The 15,340-nt window shown below is 41.6% G+C and overlaps 1 protein-coding gene across 6 annotated transcripts; it reads left to right on the forward strand.

Annotated features, from left to right (window-relative positions):
• The first annotated feature begins 296 nt into the window (after window positions 1–296).
• Window positions 297–15,310, forward strand: slc37a4a (solute carrier family 37 member 4a). 6 transcript variants are annotated; one of them, XM_035794568.2, is made up of 10 exons: window positions 301–542; window positions 8,501–8,546; window positions 8,680–8,965; window positions 9,185–9,417; window positions 9,615–9,861; window positions 10,121–10,279; window positions 12,536–12,621; window positions 12,710–12,823; window positions 12,925–13,063; window positions 14,740–15,310. In XM_035794568.2, exons 3-10 carry the CDS (start codon window positions 8,818–8,820, stop codon window positions 14,904–14,906), a joined length of 1,293 nt encoding a protein of 430 aa, XP_035650461.1. In that variant the 5' UTR covers window positions 301–542; window positions 8,501–8,546; window positions 8,680–8,817; the 3' UTR covers window positions 14,907–15,310. The 6 variants fall into 6 exon arrangements, with proteins under 6 accessions (XP_035650710.1, XP_035650461.1, XP_035650544.1 ...); XM_035794700.2 differs by having other exon boundaries at window positions 302–405; XM_035794817.2 differs by lacking the exon at window positions 8,501–8,546 and having other exon boundaries at window positions 297–405.
• Window positions 15,311–15,340: the final 30 nt, after the last annotated feature.

Below are 15,340 nucleotides of genomic sequence, written 5' to 3' on the forward strand. Positions count from 1 at the left end.
AAAACAGAAGAGTCCACGTGGCCTCTGTACCCGCCCTCTTGACACAGCCAGATGAATCATCTATTGTCGTGTAGACTTTCTATTAAGGTGAATCAGAGGTGCCTTGATACAATGTTTGGTTTCAGTGCATGCATGCAGCATGTTCGATATAATATACAAAATGTGCAACGCAGGTTGCTGTATGGTGGAGGTGGTACATCACACGTTGTGCTCACTAAGTGGCGCCAAAGTACCTAATCTCTACAAACGAGACAACCCAGCAACTATGTAACACACCGTCATGATGACACATCATAGTTCATGGCATTTTCGAAAGAAAGGTCATGTTTGTGGTAGCGTGGTCATTGACTTGAGTATCGGGCTTGGTGTACAGAAATGGAAAGAAATAGCCCACTGGGCACAGACGTAAGTCGATTCAACGTCTATTTCTATGTTTCTTCAAGTAATGTCATTGCATAGACGTGCAAACAACGTTGATTCAACCAGTGTGCGCCCAGTGGAAGGCAGTTTATGTTAACAAGAAACGTGGACTAACGAGACAGGTAAAGAGCAGAAAAGTATTCACACCCTTTGCCCTTTTCCACATTTTGTTGTGCTACAGCCTGAATTTAAAATCGATTACATTTAGATTTTGTGTCACTGGCATACACACAATACCCCATGATGTCAAAGTGGGATACATTTTTTTTTAAATTAAAAAGTTTTACAAACTATTTAAAAATGAAAAGCTGAAATGTATTTTATTTCACCTTTATTTAACCAGGTAGGCCAGTTGAGAACAAGTTCTCATTTACAACTGCGACCTGGCCAAGATAAAGCAAAGCAGTGCGACACAAACAACAACAAAGAGTTACACATGGAATAAACAAATGTACAGTCAATAACACAACAGAAAAAAATCTATATGTGTGCAAATGAGAAGATTAGGGAGGTAAGGCAGTAGTGGCGAAGTAACAATTTAGCAATTAAACACTGGAGTGATGGATGTGCAAGTAGAGATACTGGGGTGCAAAGGAGTAAAAAAAATAAAAATACATGACAATATGGGGATGAGGTAGTTGGATGGGCTATTTACAGATGGGCAATGTACAGGTGCAGTGATCTGTGAGCTGCTCTGACAGCTGGTGCTTAAAGTTAGTGAGGGTGATATGAGTCTCCAGCTTCAGTGATTTTTTTTTTAACAATTCGGTCCAGTCATTGGCAGCAGAGAACTGGAAGGAAAGGCGGCCAAAGGAGGAATAGGCTTTGGGGGTGACCAGGGAAATATACCTGCTGAAGCGGGTGCTACGGGTGAGTGCTGCTATGGTGACCAGTGAGTTGAGATAAGACAGGGCTTTACTTAGCAAAGACTTATAGATGACCTGGAGCCAGTGGGTTTGGCGATGAATATGAAGCGATGGCCAGCCAACGAGAGCATACAGGTCGCAGTGGTGGGTAGTATATGGGGATTTGGTGACAAAACGGATGGCACTGTGATAGACTACATCCAGTTTTCTGAGTAGAGTATTGCAGGCTATTTCGTAAAGGACATCGCCGAAGTCTAGGATTGGCAGGATAGTCAGTTTTACGAGGGTATGTTTGGCAGCATGAGTGAAGGATGCCTTGTTTGCGAAATAGGAAGCCCGATTCTAGATTTAATTTTGGATTGGAGATGCTTAATGTGAGTCTGGAAGGAGAGTTTAGTCTCGCCAGACATCTAGGTATTTGTAGTTGTCCACATATTCTAGGTCAGAACCGTCCAGAGTAGTGATGCTAGTCGGGCGTGCAGGTGGGGGCAGCGATTGGTTGAAGAGCATGCATTTAGTTTTACTTGTATTTAAGAGCAGTTGGAGGCCACAGATGAAGAGTTGTATGGCATTGAAGCTCATCTGGAGGTTAGTTAACACAGTGTCCAAAGAAGGGCCAGAAGTATACAGAATGGTGTTGTCTGCATAGAGGTGGTTCAGAGAATCACCAGCAGCAATAGCGACATCATTGATGTATACAGAGAAAAAAGTCTGAGAATTGAACCCTGTGGCACCCCCATAGAGACTGCCAGAGGTTCGGACAACAGGCCCTCCGATTTGACACACTGAACTCTGTCTGAGAAGTAGTTGGTGAACCGGGCGAGGCAGTCATTTGAGAATCCAAGGCTGTTGAGTCTGCCGATAAGAATGTGGTGATTGACAGAGTCGAAAGCCTTGGCCAGGTCGCTGAATACGGCTGCACGGTATTGTCTTTTATCGATGGCGGTTATGATATCGTTTAGGACCTTCGAGCGTGGCTGAGATGCACCCAAACAGCTCGGAAACCAGATTGCATAACGGAGGTACGGTGGGATTCGAAATGGTCGGTGATCTGTTTGTTAACTTGGCTTTTGAAGACCTTAGAAAGGCAGGGTAGGATAGATATAGGTCTGTAGCAATTTGGGTCGAGAGTGTCTTCCCCTTTGAAGAGGGGGGTGACCGTGGCAGCTTTCCAATCTTTGGTGGATTTCAGATGATATGAAAGAGAGGTTGAACAGGCTAGAAATAGGGGTTGCACCAATTGCGGAGGATAATTTTTAGAAAGACAGGGTCCAGATTGTCAGATTGTCTAGCCCAGCTGATATGTAGGGGTCCAGATTTTTCAACTCTTTCAGCACATCAGCTACCTGAATTTGGGTGAAGGACAAATGGGGGAGGCTTGGGCGAGTTGCTGTGTGGAGTGCAGGGCTGTTGACCGGGGTAGGGGTAGCCAGGTGGAAAGCATGGCCAGCCATAGAAAAATGCTTGTTGAAATTCTCAATTATCGTGGATTTATCGGTGGTGACAATGTTTCCTAGCCCCAGTGCAGTGGGCAGCCGGGAGGAGGTGCTCTTATTATCCATGGACTTTACAGTGTCCCAGAACCTTTTGGATTTTGTGCTACGGGATGCAAATTTCTGTTTGAAAAAGCTAGCCTTTGCTTTCCTAACTGCCTGTGTATATTGGTTCCTAACTTCCCTGAAAAGTTGCATATCGCGGCAGCTATTCGATTCTAATGCAGTATGCCACAGGATGTTTTTGTGCTGGTCAAGGGCAGTCAGGTCTGGAGTGAACCAAGGGCTATATCTGTTCCTGTTTTTTTTTATTAATGGGGCATGCTTATTTAAGATGGTGAGGAAAGCACTTTTAAAGAATAACCAGGCAACCTCTACTGATGGAATTAGGTCAATATCCTTCCAGGATACCTTGGCGAGGTCGATTAGAAAAGCCTGCCCACTGAAGTGTTTTAGGAAGCGTTTGACAGTGATGAGGGGTGGTTGTTTGACCACAGATTCATTACAGACACAGGCAATGAGGCAGTGATTGCTGAGATCCTGGTTGAAGACAGCAGAGGTGTATTTAGAGGGCAGGTTGGTCAGGATGATATCTATGGGGGTGCCCGTGTTTACAGATTTGGGGTTGTACCTGGTAGGTTCATTGAAAATTTGTGTGAGATTGAGGGCATCTAGCGTAGGTGAAGATAGGGGGCAATACATTTGCATATGGTTTCCAAGGCACAGCTGGGGGCAGAAGGTGGTCTATAACAAGTGGCAACGATAAGAGACTTGTTTTTGGAAAGGTGGATTTTTAGAAGTAGAAGCTCGAATTGTTTGGGCACAGACCTGGATAGTATGATAGAACTCTGCAGGCTGTCTATGCAGTAGATTGCAACTCCGTCCCCTTTGGCAGCTCTATCTTGTCGGAAAATGTTATAGTTACATCACCAGAGGAACAGAGGAGGAGTAGGAAAAATGTACAGCTAAAGGCTATAAGAACTATAAATCTTGATTCAACAAGTACTCAACCCCTTTGTTATGCCAAGCCTAAATAAATTCAGGTCAGGTGTAAAAATGTGCTTAACAAGTCACATAATAAGTTGCTAAAAATTACTCTGTGCAATAATAGTGTTTAACATAATTGTTGAATGACTACCTCATCTCTGTACCCAACACATGCAATTATCTGTAAGGTGCTTCAATCGAGCAGTGAATTTAAAACACAGATTCAACCACAAAGACCAGGGAGGTTTTCCAATGCTTCACAAAGAACGGCACCTATTGGTAGATGGGTAAAAAAACAAACAGACATTGAATATCCCTTTGAGCATGGTGAAGTTATTAATTATGGTGTATCAGTACACCCAGTCAATACTGGGCATCCTTCCAAACTCATTTAAAACAGATATAGAGCTGAATGCCTGTGATAGGAGAAAACTGAGGATGAATCAACAACATTGTAGTTACTCCACAATACTAACCTAAATGACAAAGTGAAAATAAGGGTGCCTGTACAGAATACAAATATTCCAAAACATGCATCCTGTTTCCAACAAGGCGCTAAAGTAAAACTGATAAACATGTGGCAAAGATATTAACTTTATGTCCTGAATAAAAAGTGTTATGTTTGTGGCAAATACAACACATCACTAAGTACCACTCTTCAAACTTTCTAGTATGATGGTGGCTAGTAAGTCTCTAAAAGCATTGTACACCTAGATTGTACAATATTTGCACATTTTTCTTTTGAAATTCTTCAAACTCTTGTCAAGTTGGTTGTTGATCATCATTGCTAGACAGCCATTTTCAAGTCTTGCCATAGATTTTCAAGCCTATTTAAGTTAACTGTAACTAGGCCACTCAGGAAGATTTATGTAGTCTTGGTAAGAAACTCCAGTGTATATTTGGCATTGTGTTTTAGGTTATTGTCCTGCTGAAAGGGGAATTTGTCTCCAAGGTTTTCCTCTAGGATTTTGCCTGTGCTTAGCTCTGCTCCGTTTCTTTTATCCTAACAAACTCCCTTGTCCTTGCCGATGACAAGCATACCCATAACATGATGATTGAGAAAGACTCACAGCTGTAATAGCTACCAAAGGTGATTCTAACATGTGACTCATTTTGAATACTTAGGTAAATTAAATATTTATGTATTTGATTTTAAATAAATTTGCCAAAAAGTGAACATGTTTTCACTTTGTCATTATGGGAATTGTGTGTAGATGGGTGCCAATAAAATATATTTAATTCATGTTGAATTCAGGCTATAACACAACAAAATGTGGAACAAGTCAAGGTGTATGAATACTTTCTGAAAGCACAGTAAAACTTTTATATAGAATTTTGCAAAATGCATGCACACACACCGATATCAAAAGATTTTGCTCATAGATATACAGTGCATTCGGAAAGTATTCAGACCCCTTGACTTTTTCCACATTTTGTTAAGTTACAGCCTTATATAAATGTGATATTTCATTTTTTTATTCATTTTTTTGTGTGTAGATTGATAAGGGGAAAAAATATTTTAGAATAAGTATTCAGACCCTTTAACTAGTACTTTGTTGTAGCACCTTTGGCAGCAATTACAGCCTTGAGTCTTCTTGGGTATGACGCTACAAGCTTGGCACACCTGTAACTAGGGAGTTTCTCCCATTATTCTCTGCAGATCCTCTCAAACTCATCACTGCACAGCTATTTTCAGGTCTCGCCAGAGATGTTCGATCGGGTTCAATTCCGGGCTCTGGCTGGGCCACTCAAGGACATTCAGAGACTTGTCCCAAAGCCATTCCTGCATTCTCTTGGCTGTATGCTTAGGGTCGTTGTACTGTTGGAAGGTGAAACTTCGCCCCCAGTCAGGTCCTGAGCACTCTGGAGCAGGTTTTCATCAAGGATCTCTCTGTACTTTGCTCCGTTCATCTTTCCCTCGATCCTGACTAGTCTCCCAATCCCTACAGCTGAAAAACATCCCCACAGCATGATGCTGCCACCACCATGCTTCACCATAGAGATGGTGCCAGATTTCCTCCAGACTTGACGCTTTGCATTCAGGCCAAAGAGTTCAATCTTGGTTTCATCAGACTAGAGAAACTTGAGTCCTTTAGGTGCCTTTTTGCACACTCCAAGTGTGCTGTCATTTGCCTTAATCTGAGGAGTGGCTTCCATCTGGCCACTCTACCATAAAGGCCTGATTGGTGGAGTGTTGCAGAGATGGTTGTCCTTCTGGAAGGTTCTCCCATCTCCACAGAGGAACTCTGGAGGTCAGTCAGATTGACCATTGGGTTCTTGGTCACCTCCCTCACCAGGGCCCTTCTTTGGCCGGGTGGCCACCTCTAGGAAGAGTCTTAGTGGTTCCAAACTTCTTCCATGTAAGAATGATGGAGGCCACTGTATTTTTTGGGATGTTCAATGCTGCAGAATTTTTTTGGTACCCTTCCCCAGATCTGTGCCTTGACACAATCCTGTCTCGGAGCTCTACGAACAATTCCTTTGACCTCGTGGCTTGGTTTTTGCTCTTTGGCCTATTCCTCCTGATAGAGCTAGTGTAACTGAGTCAGGTTTGTAGGCCTCCTTGCTCGCACATGCTTTTTCAGTTCTGCCCACAAATTTTCTATGGGATTGAGGTCAGGGCTTTATGATGGCCACTTCAATACCTTGACTTTGTTGTCCTTAAGCCATTTTTCCACAACTTTGGAAGTATGCTTGGGTCATTGTCCATTTGGAAGACTCATTTGCGACCAAGCATTAACTTCATGACTGATGTTGCTTCAATATATCCACATTTGTCCTACCTCATGATGCCATCTATCTTGTGAAGTGCACCAGTTCCTCCTGCAGCAAAGCACCCCACAACATGATGTTGCCACCCCCTTGCTTCACAGTTAGGATGGTGTTCTTCGGCTTGCAAACCTCCCCCTTTTTCCTCCAAACATAACGATGGTCATTATGGCCAAACAGTTCTATTTTGTTTCATCAAACTAGAGGACATTTCTCCAAAAAGTACGATCTTTGTCTCCATGTGCAGTTGCAAACCATAGTCTGGCTTTTTTATGGCGGTTTTGGAGCAGTGGCTTCTTCCTTGCTGAGCGGCCTTTCAGGTTATGTCGATATAGGACTTGTTTTACTGTGGATATATATACTTTTGTACCTGTTTCCTCCAGCATCTTCACAAGGTCCTTTGCTGTTGTTCTGTTGCTGACTCAAGTGATGTCAATTAGCCTATCAGAAGCTTCTAAAGCCATTACAACATTTTCTGGGATTTTCTAAACTGTTTAAAGGCACAGTCAATTTAGTGTAGTAAACTTCTGACCCACTAGAATTGTGATACAGTGAAATAAAAACGAAATAATCTGTCTGTAAACAATTGTTGGGAAAATTACTTGTGTCATGCACAAAGTAGATGTCCTAACCAACTTGCCAAAATTATAGTCTGTTAACAAGAAATTTGTGGAGTGGTTGGTTTAATGACTCCATCCTAAGTGTATGTAAACTATCGACTTCAACTGTAGCTATGGTTGGTAAAGCGGGACAACCCCAAAAATTACTGAACTACAAAATTGAAACACAATATTGGCAACTTTATTAAATGTTTTAATTAGTAGGCTACTTGATGGTAAACAGATGCAAATGTGTCATTCTCCACATTTAATTTCAGTTTCATTGAGGACTTTTCCTCATAACAGAAGCATGCCAGGGAGTTACATAACTTATATTATGCCATTGTAGTCTACCATTTGATAAAATAAATATGTTGAAATAACTATATCGCTGGAGTCATTGCAAATCCATTTGTTCCACTTGTTTAGCCTACCTGCAGCTGGCAGACCAATTTAATAAATAGCCTATAATTTTTGGGTGAATTGTTGTGGCCTTGTTATTATGCAATTATTAATGGCCATGTTCAATTAATTAAATTATAAGTTATCAAAGCTCTATCGCAACTGACGATCAATTGCTATAAATCATTAGATTGACGGTAACAGTCAATCAGATTAGGCTACAGGTTAAAAAATTAAATAATAATGATCACTGGCTGTTGACAAGCATATTCAGTTCATATACATATGGTTAATATTTAATTCAGTGATTGGAGTTACGGCCACATTCTCAGTAGTGTATTCCCGCAGATGATCGATGCTTGACTACCGTTCGACAAATACAAATATTCTCGCTATAATCTCATAATGTAGACTAGTTTATCCGCACTGTATCTGCGAGCTGTTGGCTAGAGCGCACGTGCCAAGACCAGAGTAGGTACATTTTGCTATCGAAAATGTGACGGAAACACACAGAACTTTAGATTTTTATTAGGTACATAACAAATGTTGCGAAGAAGTGTATGTTGTGTGCACAACGTCATCGCGCACAGATTTTTATCTGCAACAAGTCAGTTTGGAAACACCACTGTTGGGAAAATGCGCATATTTCCTTTGTGTTATTTACATGAAAATATGTTGCCAATTGGATGGAAACCTAGCTAATGATGCATTTTCACACAAACCAACCCACTGTGATAATGGGGTTGTGTTTTGTGCTGATGGTCATCTCTCATCACACACTCCCTGGGCTGAGGAGGATCCACCCTCTGGGCTTGCAGTCACCATTGGACTCTCCAATGAATCATTAACTAAGAACATTCAATAACATCCAGGCACACCAGCAGGGAGGAACAGTCAGGATCAGCAAGAGGGGGGTGAAAGGTATATAATAAGAATCAGGAGTGTCTTTCATTTTTTTTTACAGACTGTTGGACAATACAAGCAGCATTACAGAAGATAACAGCATCGGAGTAGGTCAATTCCATTATCTTCCCTTTGGCCCTTGTAGAACTCGGATAAGGCAGGGGAAATCAGTCTTAGAGTAAAGAAGTTGACCATTAACCCCAACTATTGATTACAGCTCTCTCTCCCTCTTCTAACCAGCTCTGCTCTGCACTGTGGATCCTGACACCAAAGTTCAGTCACTGGTGGCAGAAGTATTTCACACTCGAACAACTACTACTCTGTAGTTTTGTTTTATAATCCTCTATTATTTAGCACTTTTTTTGCACTGCAAACACCATGGCAACCGCAGGGTATGGATATTACCGCACCACCATTTTCCTGGCCATGTTTGTGGGCTATACGCTGTACTACTTCAACAGGAAGACCTTTTCCTTTGTGATGCCCTCTCTCATGCAAGAGATCAAGCTGGACAAAGATGACCTGGGTAAGAGGAGCCTCACTATTGTCTTTTCCTCTCTTTCTGTCTTGCACGTCCCTAATGACAATTAACATCTAAAGTTTAGATACTGCTGATAGTGGTCTGACTGATTGGTTTAATTGAACGATCATATGGGGATACATCAGTTAATGCTTTGTGTATGTTTATATTAGTACCAAAATCAATTAAACATTGCGTTCTGCCTCTGTGTGCACTATCCCTCAGGCATGATCACTAGTAGCCAGTCTCTGGCCTATGCTATAAGCAAGTTCATCAGCGGTGTGTTGTCGGATCAGATCAGTGCCCGCTGGCTCTTCTCCATTGGCCTGTTCATGGTGGGTGCCATCAATGTGGTCTTCTCCTGGTCCTCTACTGTGGCCATTTTCTCTGGCCTCTGGTTCCTCAACGGCCTGGGTCAGGGCCTGGGGTGGCCCCCATGTGGCAGGGTGCTGCGCAAGGTAGGACCAGGAAGTAACACTGTAGTCCACTGGATATGAAGCTGTCAGACACATATAAATCAATTGCCTGCACTGTTAAAATACTGGTCAGTCAGTACCATTTTGTATATCCCTGTCCATTCAATACTAGTCGTGTCAAGCCATGAAGCACATCACTAGTCTGATATTATGAAATGTCATTCCCTTCTGCTCCTCAGTGGTTCGAGCCCTCTCAGTTTGGGACTTGGTGGGCGATTCTGTCCTGCAGTATGAACCTGGCTGGGAGTTTAGGCCCCATTATTGCAACGTTGATGGCCCAGAGCTACAGCTGGAGGACGACCCTGTCCATCTCAGGCCTCTCCTGTTGTGTGGTCTCCTTCGTCTGCCTGCTGTTGATCAGGAATGAGCCCAAAGACGTGGGCTTGCCCAACATAGACACTGGGGGGGCCAAGAAGGGCAAAGCAGGTCAGAGCTGGGAGCTAACCTCTTCTTGTCCTGTGGTTGAAACATTGCAAAATATGTGTGACTGACATGCACAGATTTTATTTTGAACACATGCCTTTTTGTGTATTGTCTGCATGTGCAATTGTGTGTAAGGTCAGTAAAACTCTGTGTTAATGGACTTTGCACCCAGTGATCCCTCACACGCTAGCGTGAACAAGTTCAAGATCATGCACACTCTAAGTGATGTGCTAGTGTGACTGAAACCCCTCTCCCTTACCAGGCTCATCCAGTGATGAGACCACCTTCAAAGAGTTCATCCTGTCCCCCTACCTGTGGCTGCTGTCTGTGGGCTACCTGGTGGTGTTTGGGGTGAAGACGGCCTGCACTGACTGGGGCCAACTCTTCCTCATCCAGGACAAGGGCCAGTCAACACTCATGGGTATGGAAGTCTGATACATTAAGACCTGCGTTTTCCCTCTTTTTACGCAGGTTAACGTGTATTGTCATGAGTCTTATCCTGGAGGCAGAACAGTGATTTGCTCTTAGATAGGCCAGCTGCAATGTAAAAATTGGCTATATTGTAAAAATGTATTGAAACAAAAATGTGCTTTTTGTTATTAATTTAAGGTTAGGGATTAGGTTAGGCGTTAGGGTTAGCAGTGTCGTTAAGGTTGGGTTTAAAATCAGATTTCATGACTGTGCCAGCTAGAGGTCGGCCGATTATGATTTTTCAATGCCGATAACGATTATTGGAGGACCCCAAAAAAAAGCCGATACCGATTAATCTGACTATTTTATTTTTATTTTTATTTTTTGTAATAATGACAATTACAACAATACTGAATGAACACTTATTTTAACTTAATATAATACATCAATAATATAAATTTAGCCTCAAATAAATAATGAAACATGTTAAATTTGGTTTAGGTAATGCAAAAACAAAGTGTTGGAGAAGAAAGTAAAAGTGCAATATGTGCCATGTAAAAAAGATAACATTTAATTTCCTTGCTCAGAATATGGGAACATATGAAAGCTGGTGGTTCCTTTTAACATGAGTCTTCAATATTCCCAACTAAGAAGTTTTAGGTTGTAGTTATGATAGGAATTATAGGACTATTTCTCTCTCTACCATTTGTATTTCATATACCTTTGACTATTGAATGTTCTTATAGGTACTTTAGTATTGCCAGTGTAACAGTATAGCTTCTGTCCCTCTCCTCGCCTCAAACCAGGAACACATTGACAACAGCCACCCTCGAAGCATCGTTACCCATCTCTCCACAACTACTTCAAGGTCTCAGAGCGAGTGACGTCACCGATTGAAACGCTATTAGTGCGCAACCCACTAACTTGCTAGCCATTTCACATCGATTACACCAGCCTAATCGCGGGAGTTGATAGGCTTGAAGTCATAAACAGCTCAATGCTTGAAGCACGCGAAGAGCTGCTGGCAAACGCACGAAAGTGCTGTTTGAATGAATGCTTACGAGCCTGCTGCTGCCTACCACCGCTCAGTCAGACTGCTCTATCAAATATCAAATCATTGACTTAATTATAACATAGTTACACACAGAAATACAAGCCTTAGGTCATTAATATGGTCAAATCCGTAAACTATCATTTTGAAAACAAAACGTTTATTCTTTCAGTGAAATACAGAACCGTTCCGTATTTTATCTAATGGGTGGCATCCATAAGTCTAAATATTGCTGTTATGTCATAATTATATACAATACTGGCAAATGAACTACGGTCTTTGTTAGGAAAAAATGGACTTCACACAGTTCGCAACGAGCCAGGCGGCCCAAACTGCTGCATATACCCTGACTGCTTGCACGGAACGCAAGAGAAGTGACATAATTTCCCTAGTGAAAAGAAATTCAGGTTAGCAGGCAATATTAACTAAATATGCAGGTGTAAAAATATATACTTGTGTATTGATTTTAAAGAAAGGCATTGATGTTTATGGTTAGGTACATTGGTGCAACGACAGTGCTTTTTTTGCAAATGCGCTTGTTAAATCATCACCCGTTTGTCGAAAGTAGGCTGTGATTCGATGAGAAATGAACAGGCACCGCATCAATTTTATGCAATGCAGGACACGCTAGATAAACTAGTAATATCATCAACCATGTGTAGTTAACTAGTGATTATGTTTAGATGGATTGTTTTTTATAAGGTAAGTTTAATGCTGGCTAGCAACTTACCTTGGCTTCTTGCTGCCCTCGCGTAACAGGTAGTCAGCCTGCCACGCAGGCTCCTCGTGGAGTGCAATGTAAGGCAGGTGGTTAGAGCTTCGGACTAGTAAACTGGAGGGTTACAAAAATGAATCCCAGAGCTGACAAGGTAACAATCTGTTGTTCTGCCCCTGAACAAGGCAGTAACCCACCGTTCCTCGGCCGTCATTGAAAATAAGAATGTGTTCTTAACTGACTTGCCAAGTTAAATAAAGGTGTAAAAAATAAATAATTGCAAATCGGTGTCCAAAAATACAGATTACCGATTGTTGTGAAAACTTGAAATCAGCCCTAATTATTCGGCCATTCCGATTAATCGGTCGACCTTTAGTGCCAGCTAGTGACCACTAAAGCCGCGAACCTGCCTGTTTTACCAGTATGCAGTAGACTGCGGTTGATAACTCAATAATAACTGCCTCTGGTTAAGTTTGACTGAATGCATCTCTTTTTCACAGGCAGTTCCTACATGAGTGCCCTAGAGGTGGGAGGCCTGTTGGGCAGTTTAGCTGCAGGATACTTCTCTGACAAGGCTGTGGCACAAGTGGGTTTATAGTGGCATCATACACTAATTCAGAGCTCTATTCAAATCACTGCAGTGTTTGTAAGGTACTGTATTTCTTTTTGTACAGCAAGGCATGAAAAGCCATGGAAACCCCCGTCATTTTCTCTTGATCTCAATGATGGCTGGGATGTTTGGTTCCATGTATCTATTCCGGATCACTGTCACGCCAGACAGCCCAAAGGTATAGTAAACACATCATGTTCCATCAAAACTCCTTTCAGAGCCAATACACTATTAGTCTGTTTGTTAGTTCATGCTTTGTTTTTTATTTTATAAATTCAGATGTGGATCCTCTTCTTGGGGGCTACATTTGGCTTCTCATCTTACGGACCAATAGCCTTGTTTGGCGTGATAGCCAATGAGAGTGCTCCTTCAAACTATTGTGGAACGTCACATGCTATTGTTGCCTTAATGGCCAACAGTAAGTTTATCTTAACCAAATTGTCTCAAATTCTAATGAATGCTTTTCTCACATTTTGTTGTATTGTATTCTGGTGTCTTGGCTTTACTAGCAGTACCAGACAGGTACACTACCGGTCAAAAGTTTTAGAACACCTACTCATTCAAGGGTTTTTCTTTATTTTTACTATTTTCTACATTGTACAATAATAGAGTAGACATCAAAACTATGAAATAACACATTTGGAATCATATAGTAACCAAAGAAGTGTTAAACATATCAAAATATATAGTATATTTGAGATTCTTCAAATAGCCAACCTTTGCCTTGATGACAGCTTTGCACACACTTGGCATTCTCTCAACCAGCTTCATGAGTTAGTCACCTGGAATGCATTTCAATTAACAGATGTGCCTTGCTAAAAGTTAATTTGTGGAATTTCTTTCCTCCTTAATGCGTTTGAGCCAATCAGTTGAGTTGGGACAAGGTAGGGGGTATACAGAAGATAGCCCTATTTGATAAAATACCAAGTTCATATTTTGGCAACAGCTCAAGTAAGCAAAGAGAAACGACAGTCCATAATAAGACATGAACCTCAGTCAATCCGGAAAATTTCAAGAACTTTTAAAGTTTCTTCAAGTGCAGTCGCCAAAACCATCAAGTGCTATGATGAAACTGGCTCTGAGGACCGCCACAGGAATGGAAGTCCCAGTTATCTCTGCTGCAGAAGATAAGTTTGAGTTCCAAGCCCAAATAAATGCTTCACAGAGTTAAAGTAACAGACGCATCTCAACATCAACTGTTCAGAGGAGACATTGTGAATCAGGCCTTCATGGTCAAATTGCTGCAAAGAAACCACTACTAAAGGACACCAATAAGAAGAAGAGACTTGCTTGGGCCAAGAAACACAAGTAATGGACATTAGACCGGTGGAAATTTGTCCTTTGGTCTAGAGTCCAAATTGGAGAGTTTTGTTTCCAACCACCGTGTCTTTGCGAGACACAGAGTAGGTGAAAGGATGTGTAGTTCCCACCGTGAAGCATGGAGAACGTGTGATGGTGTTTCTTTCCTGGTGACATGGTCAGTGATTTATTTCGAATTCAAGGTACACTTAACCAGCATGGCTACGGCAGCATTATGCAGCGAAACGCCATCCCATCTGGTTTGCACTTAGTGGGACTATCATTTGTTTTTCAACAGGACAATGACCCAACACACCTCCAGGCTGTGTAAGGGCTATTTTACCAAGGAGAGTAATGGAGTGCTGCATCAGATGACCTGGCCTCCATAATCCCCCGACCTCAACCAAATTGAGAGGGTTTGTGATGAGACGGACCGCAGACTGAAGGAAAAGCAGCCAACAAGTGCTCAGCATATGTGAGAACTCCTGTTGGAAAAGTATTCCAGGTGAAGCTGGTTGAGAGAATGCCAAGAGTGTGCAAAGCTGTCAAGGCAAAGGGTGGCTATTTGAAGAATCTCAAATATAAAATATATTTTCATATAACACTTTTTGGGTTACTGCATGATTCCATATGTGTTATTTCATAGTTTTAATGTGCACTATTATTCTACAATGTTGAAAATAAAACACTTGAATTAGGTGTTCTAAAACTTTTGACCGGTAGTGTAGTTCAACAACTAAATCTGTATATCCTATTTATGAGAACCAGCCTAATTGACATTCCTGTATCGTTCAGTTGGTGGCTTCTGCTCTGGACTGCCGTTCAGCACCATCGCCAAGCACCACAGTTGGGAAATGGCCTTCTGGGTAGCAGAGATGACTTGTCTCATCACTACCATCTGCTTTTTCCTGCTGCGGAACATCAGAACCAAGATGGGTCACATCCCCAAGAAGACTGACTGAACACTACACCAACTCTCTGCTGTCAATGTAGGAAATTTAGGATAAGAATGTACATTCTTATTTATTAAGTGTTTTTGATTTGAAAAAGGCTCAATTGTATTGACGGGAGACATGGTCCTGTATATTCTTATTTTAAGAGATGGTGAGACATGGAGTTGAGCGAGGGAATATTTATTTTCACTGAAGATGTATTCAGATGCAAATACATCAACCATGTTGTGTTAACTCTTTTCAATGCTCATGGCATAAAACAGATCCAAGAATTGAAAATGTGTCAATATGATCATTTGAAACCAAGACACTTTATGGTCAAATGTACTGCTCTCTTTTTAAATTGGCACTGTACTCATATGGGTGAAATGTGTTTGACTATATAAGACTTGAATAAAATACCTTAAGTTGTGGTTTTAGTTCATTCTAAAAATAATTACATT

The sequence above is a fragment of the Oncorhynchus keta genome, chromosome 1 (genome assembly GCF_023373465.1).
Source record: "Oncorhynchus keta strain PuntledgeMale-10-30-2019 chromosome 1, Oket_V2, whole genome shotgun sequence".
Lineage (NCBI taxonomy): Eukaryota > Metazoa > Chordata > Actinopteri > Salmoniformes > Salmonidae > Oncorhynchus > Oncorhynchus keta.

Coding starts and splice junctions, on each gene's coding strand:
- slc37a4a (XM_035794488.2), top strand. CDS start 376: ATGGAAAGAAATAGCCCACTGGGCACAGAC. Junction 10,280..12,535: donor GGGCCAGTCAACACTCATGG/GTATGGAAGTCT, acceptor TCTTTTTCACAG/GCAGTTCCTACATGAGTGCC. Junction 12,622..12,709: donor CTGACAAGGCTGTGGCACAA/GTGGGTTTATAG, acceptor CTTTTTGTACAG/CAAGGCATGAAAAGCCATGG.